At 36.3% G+C, this 20,247-nt stretch overlaps 1 protein-coding gene across 3 annotated transcripts in view; it reads right to left on the minus strand.

Moving 5' to 3' along the window:
- The window catches only part of COL14A1 (collagen type XIV alpha 1 chain), a 202,419-nt gene that overhangs the window by 37,819 nt on the left and 144,353 nt on the right, over positions 1-20,247 (minus strand). For all 3 annotated transcript variants that reach the window (XM_012753817.2, XM_012753816.2, XM_012753819.3), the window contains exons 37-40: positions 16,138-16,191; positions 12,850-12,945; positions 11,636-11,689; positions 11,218-11,271 (exon numbers count right to left, since the gene is read on the minus strand). In XM_012753817.2, coding sequence (XP_012609271.1) covers positions 11,218-11,271; positions 11,636-11,689; positions 12,850-12,945; positions 16,138-16,191 — 258 coding nt within the window. The remainder of the gene's footprint in view (positions 1-11,217; positions 11,272-11,635; positions 11,690-12,849; positions 12,946-16,137; positions 16,192-20,247) is intronic.

Genomic DNA, 20,247 nt, shown 5'->3' on the forward strand with positions numbered 1-20,247 from the left:
ATGACTTGCTCTTAAATGTTTATAGTTCTTAATTGTGAATGCTGGCCTTTCCAATGCAATTAACATGAGGGAGGATCTTCAATCTAAATTTTATATTAGGTTCATAAAATTTTGTTCCAAACACAGGGAGAAACAGAATTTTCACTAGGAAATTTTTCCTCTATTAGATTAATTATTAATATTTCCCATATCAAACCAACTCAAACATCTCCTGGCATCCTCTCTGTCTCTCCGACTCCCTTTCTGACATTCCTGCCACTTTTCCAGTGAACTGTCCCTCCCACTCTTGCAAATCTGTCTTTTAGGGCTCCCCATCCACATTCACACTATCTCTCCACCTCCAGGTGTCAAATAAAAGCGAGTAAAAATGAAGCTAGAAGAAAGGAAATGGTGTGTAATTTGGGAGAGAGAGAATGTGACAGGTGGCCCAAAGACAAGGGTAGGACACATGTGCAGGAAAATCATTGGTCAGAAAGGCACTGTATCAAGTTCTCAATCTCAGAATGCTAGTGAGTCAGAAAACCAGGCAAGACAGAGAATGCTTGAGCTCAGCAATATCTATGGTTTTCTTTTTCATCTGGGCACATTATCTACATTTTGCAGCCGCCTCGCAATTATGTTAGAGCCACATGGCTGAATTTCAGCCAATGGAAGGAGGCCAGTTTCAGTTCTGGCTCATAAAAATTTCTGGTGGGTGATCCTCCACCTTCTTTTTCCCTTCTGGAGCAACTTTAGAGGCCTCGTGTTGGAGATGAGGTGTTCCAAGATGGAAAGATCCTGAGTACCTAAAAGACCATGTGGAGCAGAGACTCTTCCTCCATCTACCCTTGCCAACAGCACCAGATAGTGAACAAGCTATACATTTTTATTTTATTCTATTTCATTTTATTGCATTAAACCACTGAGATTTGGGGGTTGTTTGTTATAGCCTGTATCCAATCCTGATAAGCAAGCTAATAATTTATGATTATCAAATACTTCTGTTCCTTCACTTCAGTCAAAAATACTGTAAGTTTGAGAAAGCTGCAGTGATAAGCCCTGATACAGGTTGAGCTGTATGTGTGCGCGCACACACATAGACACACATACACACAAAGACACACATGCATCCTTCCTTGGATCTGCTAACTGCACAACAAAAATTAATACTTTTGTAGGTTTGAAGACATTATTTTAAATGGAGTTTAAATATAGCATGTCCAGGAAGAAGGGCATAAAGCAATTAGAATATATGAGAGATGGACAGGACCTCAGAACTCATCGAGCTCAACTCTCTCACATTATAAGTGAGAAAACTTGGGGCCAAAGAAGGTTAGGAAACCTAAAAATTTTTTAAAGAAAGGAATTTTTAATAATATATCTTTATTTCATAGATGAAGTTCTCATAAGAAAAGAATGAATCCTAGGCACTTATTCACTAACTTAAGGACACATTTCAAAAAGGACATCTTTTGCTTCCTGCCTTAAAACTCTTCCAGCACTGGGCAGGAAGTGAGTGTGCACGCATGTGTGAGCACACATATGAAACGTGGCCAACACAACGCCCAGCAATCAAAACTGTGGCATTGCTGCAGAAACCTTCCCTGACTCTTTTCCAGGCTGTGTCCAGAGGGAAAACATTTCAAAAACAAGTGATTCCAAACTTATTCACAGAGGGAGGCAAGCCATGACATATTTTCTTAAAAGAAAACTACAGAAAATTGTATTGTTCCAAAGAAGATGAGCAGGAAATAACACATTTACCCTCCCCTCCCAATGATGTGGGAAGGAGTTTTAGAAAGCAATGATCTGCCAGTGCTGTCTCATCTATGATGACGCTTGTGAACCGCCTTGAATTCGCTTGATTTATAGACACCATGTGTGTATTATCTGGAAAGAAAGACAATGAAATATTCCTGCATAGGAGCTCAATCTGGCTGAGGGGCTAGTGCTTTAGTGTAATCAAATCAAAACTGGAGACTGGATGTCTGTCTGCTCTAAGTTCTCCTACATAAGGAGCATCCTTAGAAGCTTTTATTTTTTATTTTGAGGGCAAAAATTATGTTTTATTGATTGTTACATTCCTAACACCTTTGTAGCACATTGCTGGCAGAAAATAGGTACTGTACTAATTTAAATGTTTAATTTGAATAAAATTGAGGCTCCTGAAAGAGGTACTGTACTCTGCTTATCATGTTGAATAAATACATATTAAATACAGGTAGAATGAGTCTGAAAATGTATAGGGCAAAGAGGAAATGCCATTCCACTTTGCTTTTGAACCTTCTAAAAGAATGTAAGAAAGGCACTGGGAGTCATCCTACTCCCAGAAGTTGAAATTTCAGTAAAATCTTAGGGGTAGTTTCCTAGAAGCAAACCTTGATTCTTGTATAGCTGATTTAAAACAGGAGCGTTCTTGGGAGAAACCTACAAGATAGTGAAGGAAGCAGGATAGAACAGGGAAAGAAGCTAGGTGGAGAAGTGGGTTGTCTAAAGTTGGGCCTTAGCCTGGTCCCATGGGGAGCTCTGGAGTGTGAATTACACACATCACGGTTGACCCATGATAACGTTTTATACAACCGCATCAGTTACTCATTGACCAGGGGCCAAAATGGCATTTCCAAGGGCAATTCTCTGGAGAAGGGGACGATTGTGAGTTGTTAGCGGTTAACACCCACAGCAGCTGGGGGATGTAGTACACCTGCCAGGTAAAGGGGATCTGATCAGGGAACCAACGGTGTCCCTACAGTGCATTTTATCCTGGTATCCTTTTTTCATGGACTGTCACAAACAATTAAACATTTTTACATATAATAATTCAAGAACAAAGGTATTTTTAAGTCCATGGTGAGTTACCTGTTTCCATCATCCCCAAATTAAAATTTTTCTATTACAAATTATTGCAAGTAAAAGGATGTTAGCCTTAACACCATTTTTAAAGCACCCATTTTCCCCAAAGTTCTTCCTAACTCTAGAAAATTGAAGATGTTCACATTTTTCATCTCACAAAATGTTTTTTTTTTAATATTTGAGTCATACCAGTAAATTCACCTTTGAAATCTTTTTTATTTACAAGCCTCACATTTGTCACACTATTCAGAAATATTTGCAGGGATACTTTGTGCTGAGCATAATGCCAGGTTCTGGGTAAACAACGATGAACAAGACAGTCACTTCCCAAGAGGTTTACAGTTTTGAAGATAGTCAAACAACGAAAAGAAACCGACAATGTGCTATGATGATAGACTACAGTGTTCCATGGGAACATGTAGGAAGAGCACCCAACCCAGGGACATTTTCACAGAAGAAGTGGCATTTAAGTCAAATGACTCAAGGCAGCCCACTGCATTAGTCTTTCTGTTCGTGTACCACTGCAATGCCCATGTTACAGCCCACCCTGAGCAAGCCAGTCAACTCTGAGAAGGGCAGGATTGGGGTTCATTTTCTCACCTCTTCATCTCAGGGTGAGCAGCAGTAGCATAAACTTTTTGTATAAAAGCAATAAACTTGATGAAAAGAAAAATTTTGTAAAAGATATGCATTTTGCAGACCAAAATAATTGGCAAATTCTAACTTTGTGATTCAGTTTCACTGTTATCAAACCTCACTGCATGGTCTTCAACACTTAACCCTTTGCACTCGGATGTCGAGTGTGGATAATGGCAAGTGGATAATGAGAAAGAAGCAAGCGAGTGCAAAGGGTTCAGCTAAAAAGGTGTTTGCCTTTCCCAAAGCCTTTCTATATCTATACATTTTCCATTTCCTATCATAAAGTAAATCTGAGAAGATGTGTGTTTACGGATTAATCATGCTCATAAAGAGCAGAAACCCTTACTTAAGCAATGACAATGAATATTAGAAAATAAAGGTTAAATAATAAGCATATTATGGGAATTCACTTAAGCCACCAGATATATTTTTTTAAAGTTCATGAAATCAGCCACCCACAAACAGGGATGTTTTATAACATGAATAGCTGCCGGCATTTTTCCTTTTTGATAGTCTCAGCTCAAAATATTAATATACACCCACAGCCCACATGAAAAATAATTTTTGCTATAAAAACTTGAAAGAGTTTTTTTATAATTTATTTTTGAAAACATTTGACTATGAGTAACTTATTAAGTTATGGTTGGCTGTGATTTATCAGCAAAAGGAAATATAACCTATAATTTGCTTTCAAAATCACTAATATTTGAATGAATACTAAATTTAACTATGGCTGAGACTGGCAAAGCATATTGTTATGTAGACATTTAATTAAACGTTTATTAATTTCTATTTTGAATTTTTCTTTTCCATGCTATAGAGCAAATACATATACTTTTTTTCAGGTCTCAAACATTTTTTGTAGGCTCCTTAAGAATTCTATAGTTTCTAGGTACTATGCCTATAGTGTATAAAAAATGAAACTGACTTGCCCACAAATATTGGTGTACCCAAATGAAAGTCAGAAGCTAGAATGTTTATGTTTATATAGCTATCAGAACCAGTGACTCAATTATGATATTCATCATTCATGCCTTCTTTGACAATGGTAGGTCATGATCCTAACCTTAGGATTTTGGAACATGGGCAATTGTTAAGGTCCTTCAACTGATGCTATACTCTATGGTATAGTCAGATCTGTAAGCAGTTGGTATCTGATGAGTTTGTTGAAACCAGCCAGACTCAAGCAATGAGGGTTAGAGAAATGCTTGGAGAAACCCCAATGCACCATTTCAACCCTGTGGCATGGCTCTGGGCTGCTGCGAGCAGACGCATGTGGCAGTTGGCCATAAGAAATAAGGCTGCCACTTGCAGCAAAGGATTAGGACCAACCACGAGATTAAGAGGCCAAGCAGCAAAAAGCCACAGACTCTACAAACATTGGCCCAGGCTAGAGACCCAATCAATTCTTACATAGAATGCTATTTTGGGTCACACTGAGGAATTTTCAGTGACACAAACAAACATATAAATCTTCAAAATATATGTGTATATATGTATATATAAACATATACATTGATTTATATTTTATATACACATACACTATTTTTAACATGTATATATTTATATATAATTTAAATATATGTATATATATAAATATAAACATATGTACATTTTAGTAACCTTCAGTGAATTAAAACAACACCAGCAAGAGTCTACCAAACAAATCACTTTGACATATGATAGCCCTCACACAGTAAACCATCCAGTGATTTCAAAATCCAGCTGGTTATCAGAATCATTAAGCTTTTTAAAACTATACATTCTTAAGTCATGCCTAAGACCTTTTGTATCTGAATGTTGGAGGTTGAAATCCAGGAATCTGTATACTAAAACACAAGACATAAAAAAAACAGTCTAATGAATTAAGTTAGGGAACTGCTGGTTTACAAATATAAAAAAAATGTCTGGCCTGACCCTGAAGGACAGCATTAGAATCAGGGTGCAAAGTAGATGATGTTTGCACCATGCCTGTGCCCCAGTAGACATTATTAAAGCCAATAATGACATGAAACTGAATATGCCCTAGAAACTGTTCTCTTAGTTGTGCCCAGATATGCTACTACCCAGGTAAAAGTGTAAAGTGATCAAGGGATCATATTTTTATAAGTGAAGTAGCAGTATCTACTTCCTTAAGAAAGTAACCCAAATTGGGTACCAAAATGCTGGGTGAGACATCTTCAGCATTGGAGTCCTGCTTATCAAGTATCTCTTTTCTGGAAGATTTTCTCACAGTAACAAAATCCCACAGTGATTTTTATCAACTTAATTTTGTATAAAGAAAATCTGAAGTTTTGGAGCCAGAGAGATGGATTAAAATTCAGGCTCTAACAACTACGTGGCATCGTTCTAGTTCCTTCAACTTTCTGAGCTTCAGATTCTTTGTAAAATGGGGATAAACAGTGCCCAGTACTCACACTTACTTTGAGGATTAGCGAACATAACATTTGTAAAGCCCTTGCACACATTCAATAATCAATGATAGTGGTTGCTGCTATTTTTATTAAAATAATCTGTCAAATCTCAATTGCATATACTATCATCACTGCGGTTGACTGTGCAAAGATTTCCTGGGATTTTATAAAAACCCATCTAGACCTACAAAGAAGAAAATCAAATCATTCTCTCCAGTACTTTTGTAATGATATTTTACATTTCCTTTTCCAAAGAAGAAAGATACTCAAGAGAATAATTATCATGAATTTTAGCATTTCACAAAATATTCCTTAGATGAATCTCTCATCACTGCTTAACATTTATGATAACAATTAAATCCAGAGAGTTGACTCAAGTTCAATTTCTCAAGTGCATTTTAAGTTCAACTCACTTTTGATGACATGGTACCTTTATCACAAATATGGCCTTTCTATACATCAAACTCACATAGGAAGCATACTTCTAGTGATCTTTTAAGACAAAATCTAAGAAAATTATTTTAAAAACTTTTGTCTTTAGACCTTTTCTTTATTTCTTTAAACTCTTCTAAGGAATGTTAATGTGTCAAGTACAGGCATTATAAAATATTATAAAATGTCCTGGCTTGTTAACTTTACCTTGAAAATAGTGACCATTAATAATATTAGCTAAAATTGAATTTTTATCTAGAAACACTTTATATGAATTAATCTCACTTGAAGCTCTGACTTGGGTGGGGCAAAGGCAATAAGGTAACCTAAACATTTGTACTCCCATAAAAAAAAAAAAAAAAGGCTGGATGCGGTGGCTCACACCTGTACCCATAGCACTCTGGGAGGCCAAGGCAGGTGGATCATTTGAGCTCAGGAGTTCGAGATCAGCCTGAACAACAGCAAGACCCTGTCCCTACTAAAAATAGAAAGAAATTAGCTGGACAACTAAAATATATAGAAAAAATTAGCCGGGCATGGTGGCACCAGCCTGTAGTCCCAGCTACTCAGGAGGCTGAGGCAGAAGGATTGCTTGAGCCCAAGAGTTTGAAGTTCCTGTGAGCAAGGTGACCAGCCTAGAGTGCTAGGCTGATGCCATAGCACTCTAGTCTGGGCAACAGAGTGATATTCTGTCTCAAAAAGAAAAAAAAAAAAAAAAAACCTTACAAAAAAGAAGACTTCTAAAAATAAAGTCTATTAATAAAAAGAAAAAATGAATTAATCTCCATGACAATTCTATGGAGTCAAATATTATTTTTTCCACTTTAGTACTGAGCAAAGTGAAGCTTGGAATTATTAAGTAATCCATGTCTTGCCTGTTCTTCCTAGTTTCCCTAAGGACCACCTGGAAGTCTAGGGTGGGAAGAAACTTACCATACATTAGAAGAGGTCAAAGATCACAGGATAGACCCTGAGGTCACAGATAGCACGAAAAGAAGAGGAAGGAGACAAGGGGGAAGTGACAAGATTTACAGTAGAAATGAAAGATGAGATCAAAATGCTTTTAGCTGGAATGGCCTGGAATAAACACTGTATGCATAAATGCATTCAGCTATTAAATCTGAACTTGTACTGTTGCTTTTTACAGCGTGGTCCTATTGGACATGTACTCTTTTGGCTCCCCAGCAAGAGACTGAAACTTGTTCAGTGAAGACGTCCAGTTTTTGTGGACCTGCCTATGGCCTCAGGCCCAGAGTTTATTAAGAGCTGCCTCTAAAAGTCAAAGATTCCCCTTTGCAAAAGCCAGAATAAGCTAGAAACATTAGAAAAGAAGAGGTTTCATCTTCTCCTTTTTATTATTTGGTAAGATCTCACTCTTTCCAGACAAAATTCAGGGTAACCCTGGCACCAGCTTCAGGAAAGAGGTGCTAACCTTTTCTTCTAAGCTAATAGTCAAGGTGATAGTATTAGGTTTGGGCTATGAGTTCTTGGCTGTCAATAAGAGAAGGCAAAGATTAAAAAGAAGAAAGAATGGGCACTAAGGAATATCCCACCACCCCTACAGCACACCTCACTTACTTACTCTCCATACTCCCCAAGGAGCTAGAAGCATTGATTAGACACCACCACAAATATTTATTGCAGCTTCCTCTTTCTTTGCCTAGAATAGGCTTTACTCACTCAGGCCCAGGGGAAATGAAGGCACAGTAACATTAAATTATTTAAGTGCTCAGAGTGAAAGAAAGAAAAAATAGTCTTGCCTTCCTAGTTCCCTGGAAAATCAAGCCTGATTGGGGAGTTTTCTGAAAGAGGTTTCTCAGTCTTTTCAGTAATAAGTCTCAGCATCCTGTGTTCACTGTCAGACTGTTTTATATCATGGTTGCTATTGCTTTTGGTTGTTTGTTTTTCTGAATGCAGCTTTGCCTTTTAGGATGGCCTAAGGCAGAGCAGGAATAATTGCTAGGAGTTTGACTTTACATTTTAAGCAGCCCCTCCTCTCCCACCACCTAACCAGGGAGACCTGGCTCTCCAAGACAGCATGTCTTCTGGGTTGCCCAATGCCCTAGGTCTGTCTACACCACAGAAGTTGGTCCTGGCCTTCTACCTTACAACCCTGCTAAGTAACTATGTAATTGTTTTAGATCTTTGCTAACCTTAAGCCCCCAGCTCATTTGACTAAATAGATTGGAGCTACCTAAATACCTCTGTTTTCACCCTCAGTCCCTCCCTCCCTTCCTCCCTTCCTTCCTTCCTTCCTTCCTTCCTTCCTTCCTTCCTTCCTTCCTTCCTTCCTTCCTTCCTTCCTTCTATCCATCCCTCCTTTCATCCTTCTTTCCCTACTGTCTCTGAGAAGACACATTTGTTTTTCTGGTCCAGGATAACAGTCATTTTCTAGACCCTTCCATCTTCTCTGGGTAGATGGTCTACAAATTGTCTCCCTTAGCTATTGAAATTCTCTCCCTTCTAGATTCTTCTCTGCAGACAGTAATGGATAACTTTTTCCAGGTTGAGCATAGTACACAGAACATTGTATATGCTCAATTAAGATATGGCTGATGGAAAAAAAAACAAAACATATGTGGTCTTCCCTCAAGTGGAGTGGCCAAGTTTCACAATCCCAGGAGCACCATTGTGCTTTATTCCGTGTGAATGGCATCCCTTTGAGGTAAATTGGAATTGTACTGACCTCAAATATATTTTCTATAACTATCATTACAGGATTCACGTAATCTTTTTTTAAAAAATATAGCCCTATAAAGAATGAGTATCCTCTGAAAACCAGTTTAAAAAAGCAAGTCCATAACCATCTGAGAAGTTTTTGGAGCAGGAATTAGGCACACCCTAAAAGTTTTAATTCCAGATTGAGGGAGAGAGGAAAACAAAATCCAACTATAGATAACTTATCTTTATTACAGTTCTAAGACATTTAATTTTATAGTAGAACACATGTTTGGAGTAATAGCAAAATATTTATAAAAGTCTGTGTTGGTATATTGGTTTTAAAAGAAAGAATTCCAAAACCAAATGATCCAGACACTAACCCAACAGGTTTGATTTGGGAGTTATTTGCCAAGACTGGACTCCATGCACAGATAAATCAAATAAACTCACTGAACAAATCTTTAGAATTGCCGTGTTCAGGAATCACGAAGGAATCTAGGTGTGTAACCACACAGGATCTTAGCCTAAGCCCCTTGCCAAAACATATAAATACGTCTAGACACTCCTTCTACATGTACAAGAACTCAACATAATCTAACTTCACAAAATGCCTTCCTTAGATACATTCACCTAAACATCTTTCACAGACCGAGGAATTCCATTTGATGAACAAGACTACACTGAGATTTTAAGCAAATGAAAGTCTGATGTAAAAAAAAAAAAAGCAGTAGGGATTTAAGGTCACACACCTACATTTCTATAGAAAAAAACAATTTCCTTATTCCTTATTTCCTTATTTCCTTATTCTTGAGCAGCATAGTTACTCTGAGCTAAAGGCAGGCCTTGTTTAAGTAGAGAAGTGAGTCTTCTAGCCAATTGTTTGTCAACCTAGTGAGTTGTACCAAACATACCAGTGAAAGCCAAATGTATTGTCTTTCAATGAATTGGATCCAAGTAATTGCCACTCCATTTAATCCAGTCTTGAGAGAAACTGTGGAACTGCTCACACATCTAAATCAGTGGAGCCCATTCTACTAAGTGAAGTATCACGAGAATGGAAAAACAAGCACCATATGTACTCACCAGCAAACTGGTAGTAACTGATCAACATTTAAGTGCACATATAGTAGTAACATTTATCGAGTGTTGCCAGATGGGAGGGGGGAGGAGAGGATGGGTGTGGTGTGCACCATCTGGCGGGGAAGGACACTCTTGAAGCTCTGACTTGGGTGGGACAAAGGCAATATATGTAACCCAAACATGTGTACCCCCATAATATGCTGAAATTTAAAAAAATAATAAAAATAGATCAGTGACAACTTAAGGAGGGCCAGTCTCTCTTTCCCTTGCTGAAAATTTAATGACTTTCTATTAAGTCTCAAAATCCTTTGTCTGAAAAAAATAGATTATTTAAGTGAATTTGTGTGCACGCACACACACACACACACTGCACTCCATCTCTGCTCCTTTGTACTTGTTGTTCTCTCTGCTTTCAATAGCTTTCCTTTCTTCATTCACCTGGCTAATTTCTGTCTTTCAGTTGAGACTCAGCCTGGATGGCAGCTCTTTGGAGGAACCTTCCCCGACCCTCCAAGTCTGGCTTAGTTATCCATCGTTTGTGTTTTCACAGGGCTCTGCCCCCATTATAACCTATAAGAAAGTTTCTTAATTAGTTCTATTTCTTCCCAATAAGGCATAAACTCTTTGAGAACAAAAACCTCAAATCTAGCTAAGTATGAAAATGTGTTGTCTAAACAAACACCAGCTGTTAACTTATCCTTCTCTTGACCATATTTATATGTTATTTTACTATTGTCTACTTGAATAGGTTAAAAGAACAAATAATTGAATTATACTAAAGAAATGAAGATTTCTATATAAAATCTTTTATAGATAGCCATTCTACTTATATTTCAATTCATATGATTCTTAATTTCCTTTAGGTTTGTGTCTTAAGGATTTGAAAGAACTGGAAAAATCTACTAAACCAACGTAATTCAGTGCAAACTATATGCAGGTTATAGAAGCATTTAGAAAGGTGTGTTGGTGGTAAGTTTTGAAGAGAGTTCTAAAGTTTTGACAAAAGTAATGGACATGTGCAGGATAGATGGAATATAGACACACAGGAGAAAACGTAAAACAAAAACTGGCATGACTTCTTTGTATAGAAACCTGCCAGCAGCAAAGAAGGACTTGGTGAGAAGTCTACTCTGCTAAGAACCAACTCTGGGCAAGTCCTTACCCTCTGGCCTGGTGAACCATCACGTCCTGGTGAACCAATGCCTCCTGGGATACCCTACATAGAACAAAGACAAAAAAGAGCCAGCTTCACAAGAATGAGTCACCCTCTCACCCAGCTTCTCTGAAATAGATCAAGCCCTCCAAAATAAACCTAATAGCATTATGATGAGCCCTTTGCGACTGGTTAGTATTCAGACATGGAAGTTGCTTGTAGCCAAGGAATGTCCCCACCAGAGCTCCCCTGGGGAGCATCAGTGTGGCTCTCAGAGGCCTTTAAGGCGCATGACTATAGGTAAACAGTCTTTAATATGGAAAATACTTATTGGCAAGATTGCAGTTGACTTAGAAGCTACAGTCTTTTCCCCCTTGGCAAATCTCTGTATCTGAGAGCAACAGATGAAAAAAAGTAAAAATAATACCTGTGGACCAGGAGGGCCAGTATCTCCTTTCTCTCCTTTGTCACCTGGCATTCCCTGAATATCCAAAGTACACAGAGTTACATTCACATAGGTAAACTCTTAGCCTTTTCTTTTCCCTCTGACTGTTTGAACATTTTCAACATTAAATTGCTCTCACGTTAACATCCAAACAGAGCATGTTTCACTTCTCACATTTGCTATGCCATTTATGTAAACATTCCTATAGAACTGAATGTTTATGTATGGAAATATACATATACAATCTGATACGGCTAAGCCGATACTGTAAATACATGGAAGGGAAGAGTTGAACATTTCAATATTATTTATAGTTTAGATTTTTAAAATCTCATATCTAAATAGATTTGTTTTGTTTTGTTTTGGCTGGAAAAATATAAAAATGGAATGTGAAAACGGAAAAGCAAACACAAAATCTGGCTGGTAGTAAGACCTCAACTAATGATTATTATTAATAGTAGTAATTACACAAATGGGCATGTTAACACTTTCTAAAATATGAAAATAACATTGTAGGGCAAAAATTCTCGGCTAGGGAGACACAATCATGTGTGCAAAGAGATTGCTAAAAATGTGCTTAAAAGGATCTGTTTGCTTCAAATATTAATTAGAAAGATTGGTTTTATTCTTAAATCTAGATCCCTATAATATGATTAATGATGATCGATGAATGGAATTAAATTTGTTTTTAATGGTACAAAATAGCTTTTCAAAGAAATGCAGCTGTATAAAGTACAACATCGGAAACCCAAAACTCCCACGCAATAGCCTGTACTTTGATGTCAGTTGAGATAAGGATCATGAATAAATGGCTTTCATTAATCTACATCAACAATTACTACAAATAAATAATGAATAACTTAAATTTGTATAACATTTGTTACTTTCTAGATGCTATCACATCCATTAAGCATTTAGTCAAACAAGAAAAAGGGTTATACATGTTAATCCCTGTTCTTCTTTGATAGACACACTGCTTGTGAATGTACCTACTTCCTGAGCATGTACCTGTGTGTTAAAAGATCTTCGCCATTGAGAAAAAATTGGCTAAGGTCACCGCTAACGAATGGACCCTCAGTCATTACTTTCAAAGGAACTGAAGCTCATTAGCAAAGCACAGAAAACAAAAGTTCATTCTTTGTAACCTTATGGACAATTCATGATAAAATCCATCTGAATGTCTGCATACAACTTACAGGCATTCCTTGAATGGACAGACCACTTGGTCCTTGGGGTCCAGGGGGCCCCTGAGGTCCTGGAGGGCCCGTTTCACCTCTAGGGCCATCTGGTCCCTGGAAGGCAAAAGAGAATAGTTATCCTAGAATTAGTTAGATCCTCCGATATCTAGAAGATATTTCTACTTAGGGAACTTATAATTTATTTCCTTATATAACTTTTTCTAGGAAGTGAAATGCTCATTGGATAGCAAGACATCAAGCCTCAATGGTTCACCTCCCAGGCAAAATGTCATCAGGAAACCATAAGAGTAAACACACAGGGATTGCTGCAACATTTTTTTTTTTTTTACATTCCTAAATAAGAATGCTGCGCCAAATATGTGAGTAACTAGATCCCCCACATTCCATAACAACTTCAAGAGGCGTAAGTGCTTGAAGACCACCCTCCTAGTCTGCGGAGGTTCACACTGTCTGGGTGAACTACATTCTCTCCATCTTCACTATTATCAACTATCTACCTCAGCATTCCTCTCATTTATTGAGGACTTTGCACTTGGCCTCTATTTTCTTCCTCACCTTGATTTTGCCATCATCACACTATGCCTCTTCAATGTCCATGGAAGAACCCTGGGCTTAATATTACTTGATTTCCTTTCTTTTCAGGATCTGACATCCCTTTCACTTCAGCGAACCTTGCCTCTGTAGTTTGGAACTCGTTGTGGTTTGGCTAAAACTACACTGCATCTGTAATCATAGACCCAGAAAATCTACTTATCCTCAACCTCATCTTTCCCACCTCATTTTGCAACTCTGACTAAAGCTGTTCTTTTATTAAATTAAGACCTCTGATACCTGGGCATCATCATAAATGCGAGAGTGGTGAATCTATGATTTGGGACAAAAAATAAAGAAGAAAGAGCACAATGTGGTAAAGTATGGGTAAATAGTGAGTGAAGACTGAGACCTGTTAAGAGTTAGGTGCATGGGAATAACCATATGGAAATGCCCAGCAGTCTGGCAGTCAGGCCAAGGTCTGAGCTGGGATGGATTTTGGAGTAGTTGATGACACGTTTATGGGTGAGGTTATTAAGGAGAATGCGTTGATGGAGTGAAAGACGAAATGGATTAAAATGAGAAGAAAATCAAGTAGGAGGGGGAAGAAGAGAAGCCTGGGAAAGAATCTGAAATTAAAAGGCCTAAGAATTAGGAAGAGAATGCAACTGGCTGGTGTAGTGACATAAAAAAGCCCAAAGGAGGAGAAAATTTCCAATACAGAAGTGTCTAATTGTGTCCAATTTTGTAGAAATCTCAAATAAGAATTAAACCAAAGCCTATGGAAATGGTAATAAGCAAGTCATTGGTGACTTTAATGAGAGCAACTCCATTGGATTTCTAGGGGAACAGTAACCACATGTGGTTGAAGATTATTTGGGACTCAAGGATGTGGGAGCCCCAAATGACAACTATTCTTACCAGAAGCATGTGTAAGAGGAAGGGAGAGAGAGCTAGAGTTTTCAAAATATAATAGAGGAGATGAGGCAATTTATAAACATTACTTAGTATTTATAATAGTTTAATAATATATCATTTTAATAGACAATAGTTTAATAATATAGTATTGACGAATTGAGAATAGAGTAAAAGGGCAGAAAGTAGGTAGTAACATTTGATTCTGTAAAATATGAGACAAAAATGACTAGGAGAGACCAGCAATAAGATTGCTTTGTGCTTCCAAATTCTTATTATTTGTGGGTCAACAAAATAAAAAATATTTAATAATACACACCAGGGCTTTCCATATCAAAAGTATAGTTTATCTGTTCCTACACTGTCCACACTGGTGGACCTGTGAGCATCCTTTAATTAAATAAGACTTTTTTTCCCAAAACCATGACATATACTTGTATCTGTGATTCATCAAAATCATTACACAGAAATCACCATATCAGTAGCAGTCTTGTGGGAAAGAATAATCAGAGGAAATGGGTGAATCATGGGATTACCAAATATCTATGAACTAAATTATCTTCATGATTAGTACCATCATCCATTAAAGATTTAGTCAAACAAAAAAAAGGGCTCTACATGATAAGCCCTGTCTTTCTCTGATAGACACACTGCTATGAGAATGTCAGAAAACAATGGAATCATGCAGATAGAAGTGTTGGGACAGGGAGCTCCAGGGCCTTGCCCTTGGAAGAAACTGAGGAAAGCCTAGGGCATCCTTATTTGAGAAGAAGCCTCCAACCACTGGCCTTTCTTAAAGCACCATAAGAGATGGAGCCAAGTAAGATACATCAAGTCTGTCTCAGAAAACAAAATAAAACAAACAAAAAAGGAGACATGTTATAGTCTGAGTTTTGAATTGCCTAGTACCTGATTAATTATCTTTAGTCTTCTTTCATTTACCTCCTTTTTATCCCCTTATTTTCCCTACCTTATTTCATCTGTTTCCAATTTTTTTAAGCAAAAAGTCTTGTATATTTTCTTCTCCATGAATAAATGCTATGCAAATTTAATAAGTAAGCCTATTGAAGCAGTAAGTCAAAGAGATCACGTGGAGCAACATGGTGAAAATGAGATGGAAGGCAAATTACAAAGCACCTTGAAGGAAGAGGGTGAGTTGTATTCTTAAGGCAATATCACATGTCTGCAGGCTTTTAATATGATCCACTATAAACTTTAAGAAAATTAATTTGGGGGCAGATGTGAAGAATCAATCGAAAAGTCAAGCCACGGAGGATAGGAGACTAGTTAGAAGATTGGCCAAAAGGCAGATAGAAGATGGTGAGGCCTGAACTCAATTAGTGGCTGGGCTTCTGCCAGTCCTTAGGATGCTTTTGTGCAAGTAGAAAAATGTGTGCCCTTGGTCCTATTGGCTGGTGACTTTATACAGTATACAACCTGAACCACCACACTTGGTGACCATGGGCAGTAAAAATAGAAAATAGAGTTCATGTTTGATTACACATAGTGGCAAGGGAGGAAGAAGAATCCAAAGCACGAGAAATTACCTGGAAAGGGAAAGATGAACAAGAGAGAGAACTACTTTGGAGACTAAACCACTCAGAACATTGATACTCTTATTTCTGACCCCAAAACCTTTCTTTTCACTGAGTTAGTAAATATTCTTTTTGATTAAAAAGCACAGTCTTTAAAAATAAGGGAAATGTGTTAGACATAACTTTTATAAAATATAAATTTTAATTTTTACTTTAAATTGCAAGGGTAAATTAAGTTATACTTAACTCCAAAATGATGGCTAGTTTGAGAGGGAGAGAGTGCACGTACAGGAGCATATGTTACCTTTGGGCCAGGTTCACCTTGTTGGCCTTTTGGTCCCCGGAGTCCTGGACCACCCTGGCAAACAGATGTTAAGCATTAGCTCAAAGACAAGTCTCAAAATAGTATATTTCATTCATTTTTCTTAATAATATGAATTGTTATTATTATTTTATATCCATGTCTACCAATACATTGTGTAATGGTAACATTCATCATAATCCTTAACTGGAAATTTGCTGCCCAGCCCCAGACCTTTTTACAGAAAACCTTCTATGCCAAATCCTTTTAAATCTTGAAAAACTTATAGAATTTATTTATTTAGTGATTATAGAAGACTACTCTTACTAATGGATGCAAAAAATAAAATACACTGTTAATCTAAAATTAGGAATGGTTATGCCATAACTTTGAGATGATTCAATTAAATTGTAAAAAGCACACGAAAGTAGTAACAATTTAATATTCTATTTACACAGAAAAAAAGTCAGTTAGTTTAGTGTTTCTGAAACTTCAGTCATTTGCGTTTCCTCTCAAGATTTTTGCCATATTAATGCACCATCTACACTATTATTTAATAGTAGTTTCTTTATATAGATACATATCTACATACAGAATAAACGTGTATGTATCCTTTGCATATGTTTATACGTGTCTAAATGTATATATCTATACTCTCTGAATATTTCAATGCACTCACTATTTCACTTCAATTTATTTTAAAAGTAAATGTAGCATTACAGTAAATGGAAAAACGTATCACTTGCTAAAACTATAAGGTAACATTAAAAATAAATATACTATAAATGATTTTATTAAATTTAGCTAGATTTTGCTCCTGTTGAAGTCTGTGAACCAAGCGTTTGCTCTTTGATAAAAAGGGACATAGATAAGTACCAGCAGGACCATGTGGGCACCAGACAGAATTTCTCTTACACCCGAGCAGAAGGATTGAAAGATTATTGAAAACAGAGTAACTTTCTGTCTGTGTGATTCCAATTTATTTCGTGCTATGTCCAGGATTACTGAAAATGATTTTATATACCATCCATAGAACACTTAGGTCACTTGGGAAAATACTGGATCAAGTGATCTTAAGAGTTTCTCCCAGCCTTTTTTTTTTTAAAAAAAAACACATTTAAATGTACTTCCTCCTCAATATCAGCTGGTTGCTTATTCTCCAGATTTTAAAAATACAATTATAAGATTTCCTTTTATATATGTGCACATGTGTTTACATAAAGTACCACCTATAATATTTGGTATCATTTGATGTGTATAGTTATGTGATATCACATTTTTACACAGTTTTGAATTTTTCAACTTAATATGCCTTAGAGATTTTTTCATTATATTACATATAGATCTAACTCATTTTTTTAACATTTGCATGGTTGTCTAAACCTTGCATATAAATCAGTTTGTTTAACCATTCTTCTATTATTTGATAATTAGGTAGTTTTTTCCTCACAAGCTTTTGCTATATAAATAATGCTTTAATTAACATCCTTACATAATCTTTAAGTAAAAATGTTAATGTTTCTCAGAAGATACCAAGAAGTAGAATTATAAGTGAAATTTGACAAATATGCAGATATATTATCAAATTGCATTCCAAAATAGCTATGCCAGTTTATACATCCATCAACAGTTTGAGAATCACTATTTCCCTAAATTTTAATCAACACTGAATATAGTCAAACTTTACATTTTTACCAACCTCACTGGTAAAACATAATACCTTACTATTGTTTTAATTTTCATTTCCCTGAAAACTGTTATAATTATACATCTTTTCATAACTTTTGTATATGTGCATTTTATACTCACTATGAATGCCTATTTATACACTTTACCCAGTTTTCTATTGGGTTACATGTCTTTTTCTCTTAGCATGTAGCAATTCTTCATATACAGTCATGCGTCACTCAACAATGGAGATACATTCTGAGAAATGTGTTGTTAGGCAACGTTTGTCATTGTGCAAACATCACAGAATGTACTTACACAAACTTAGATGATATATATATATATTTATATTTATACATATTTCTTTCATATGGAAAACCAAATATCCCAGCACCATTAGTGAATATCAGTCATTTTCCCTACGTGATCTGCAATGCCAATATCAAGTGTCATATATCAGATTTCTATATATGCTCCATTATAATCTTATGGAACAACCATTGTATACATGGTTCATTGTGGACTGAAACATTGTTATGCAGTGCATGACTGTATTTGAATATTACACCTTTAACTGTTATATATAATAAATACATATATATGTCATATATGTGGTGAATATTTTTCCCCAGTGTGTCAGACACTGATGGCTGGCTACCTAAGAGCCTTTTCTGATCCCTTTCTCTCTTTTATGCCTGCTACTATAAAGGCCAAGAGAAGACAGATATTTGCTTTCCCAGATTTTCTTTGTAACCAGGAATGGTTATGTTAACCAGTTTTGGCCAATTCGATCAAGAAGCAACAAGCCTAAAGAAAGCAATGTAGGAAGCTGGAGCAAGCTCAGGTCCTTGACGGAGACCTCAAGCAGCCTCAACTGGCCTTCAGACCATCTACCTCTAAAGCTTTTGTTGAGCAAACAATAAATGCCATTGCTCTAATAACTTACTCCACCATGTTAGCCAAATTTTCTGTTCCTCACAGCCTGATGCATCCCAATTAACATACCTGGTCTGCCACAACTCTTTAATTTTACTTGTGTATCTTAAATGGCTGGTTTCTAACTGAAGATTTTATGCAAATACGATTGTTTATCTCACAGATGTATATGCCAGAGGCATCAAGTCTAAAAGCCAGGGACCATTTTACACTTCTAACTTACTTTCCACCTTATCCCTGACCCTCTTCACTGAGTATATAACAAGAATTCAGCAAATATTTGCTAATGAAAACATCCATCTTTTTAATAAGAATGGGTTAATCTAGGCAAAGAGAATACGGTTCTTCCTCCCATGCCTTCCTACAGATCTTTTATAGTTTTTATTGGCACATCATACTACTATGTAAATTCTTAAATGAGAAAATAATCAAACCTATGTTCAATCTTCAGACAGGATTTATTACATATTGCTTGGGATACTATTTTTAGTTTATTATACTTTATTCAGAATATAAAATTTCAATATTTGAAAATTTGCCTTTTTTCTCATTTTACATCTTTGTTTCACTCAGAGTTCAGCCCTTCTTGTTTCACTTCTCTGCTGCTTTTTCTCATTAGAAAGTTAGATGCTTAGATCATAAATAAATACTGTATGACTTGTTCCAGCAGTATTGCAGATGAAAAAACTTGAAAACCCTCCAGCTATAAATGCTTATTTATGCAGGCTAAAATAAAATAAACATTATCGTAATTAAGAACTGAATCCTTAAATACCGAGGATAAAGAAGAAATTAAAAAAAAAAATCAACATTGTATACTCATACACTGAGACTGCCCTCAGGGAGGATAGGAAAGATGGCTGAGGCTTGCTGTTTCAGAGCCCACACAAAGCATTGTAATGTGGATTTGGGCCTATGATAAGTGATGGAAGGGTTGAATATGAAGCATTCTTTAAAACTGAAGAACTTGAAAGGCTACATTCTAAATGAGCCCACTGTCTAGTGGATGACCAAAATGTTCTTTCTATGGGTGCAGTAGATAATTTCTCTCCTGAGCAATACTACCTAGGAACTGATTCTCATATAATCTGGGGACCAGAATTTTCACTACCCATGAAGATCAAAACAAAACTCCAGTCAAATCTTTAAAGTAGTTTTTAGTTGATTATTCACCCAAGAGCTTAGCAGAGTAGACACAGACATTCTCTGAAGGAATACTGTTCAAACACAAGCTCAAAATATTCCCAAAGAAAAAGTTTCAAGTAATATAAACTCAAATATGTATACACACACACACATACTAAAAAAATGGGGAAATAAGTTACCATGAATAAAATCAGCAGAAAAAAAATGGCAGAATCAGAACCATATACATTGTAAATTTTGAAAATATCAAATAAAAATATAAACTATACTTAATATATGTAGAGAAAAATTGTTTTGAAACTATGACAAAGAAAAGATGATACAAATTACCAGGAAGATTTAAAAAGGTTAAGTATTAATAGA

Source organism: Microcebus murinus, chromosome 7, assembly GCF_040939455.1.
Source record: "Microcebus murinus isolate Inina chromosome 7, M.murinus_Inina_mat1.0, whole genome shotgun sequence".
Classification (NCBI taxonomy): domain Eukaryota; kingdom Metazoa; phylum Chordata; class Mammalia; order Primates; family Cheirogaleidae; genus Microcebus; species Microcebus murinus.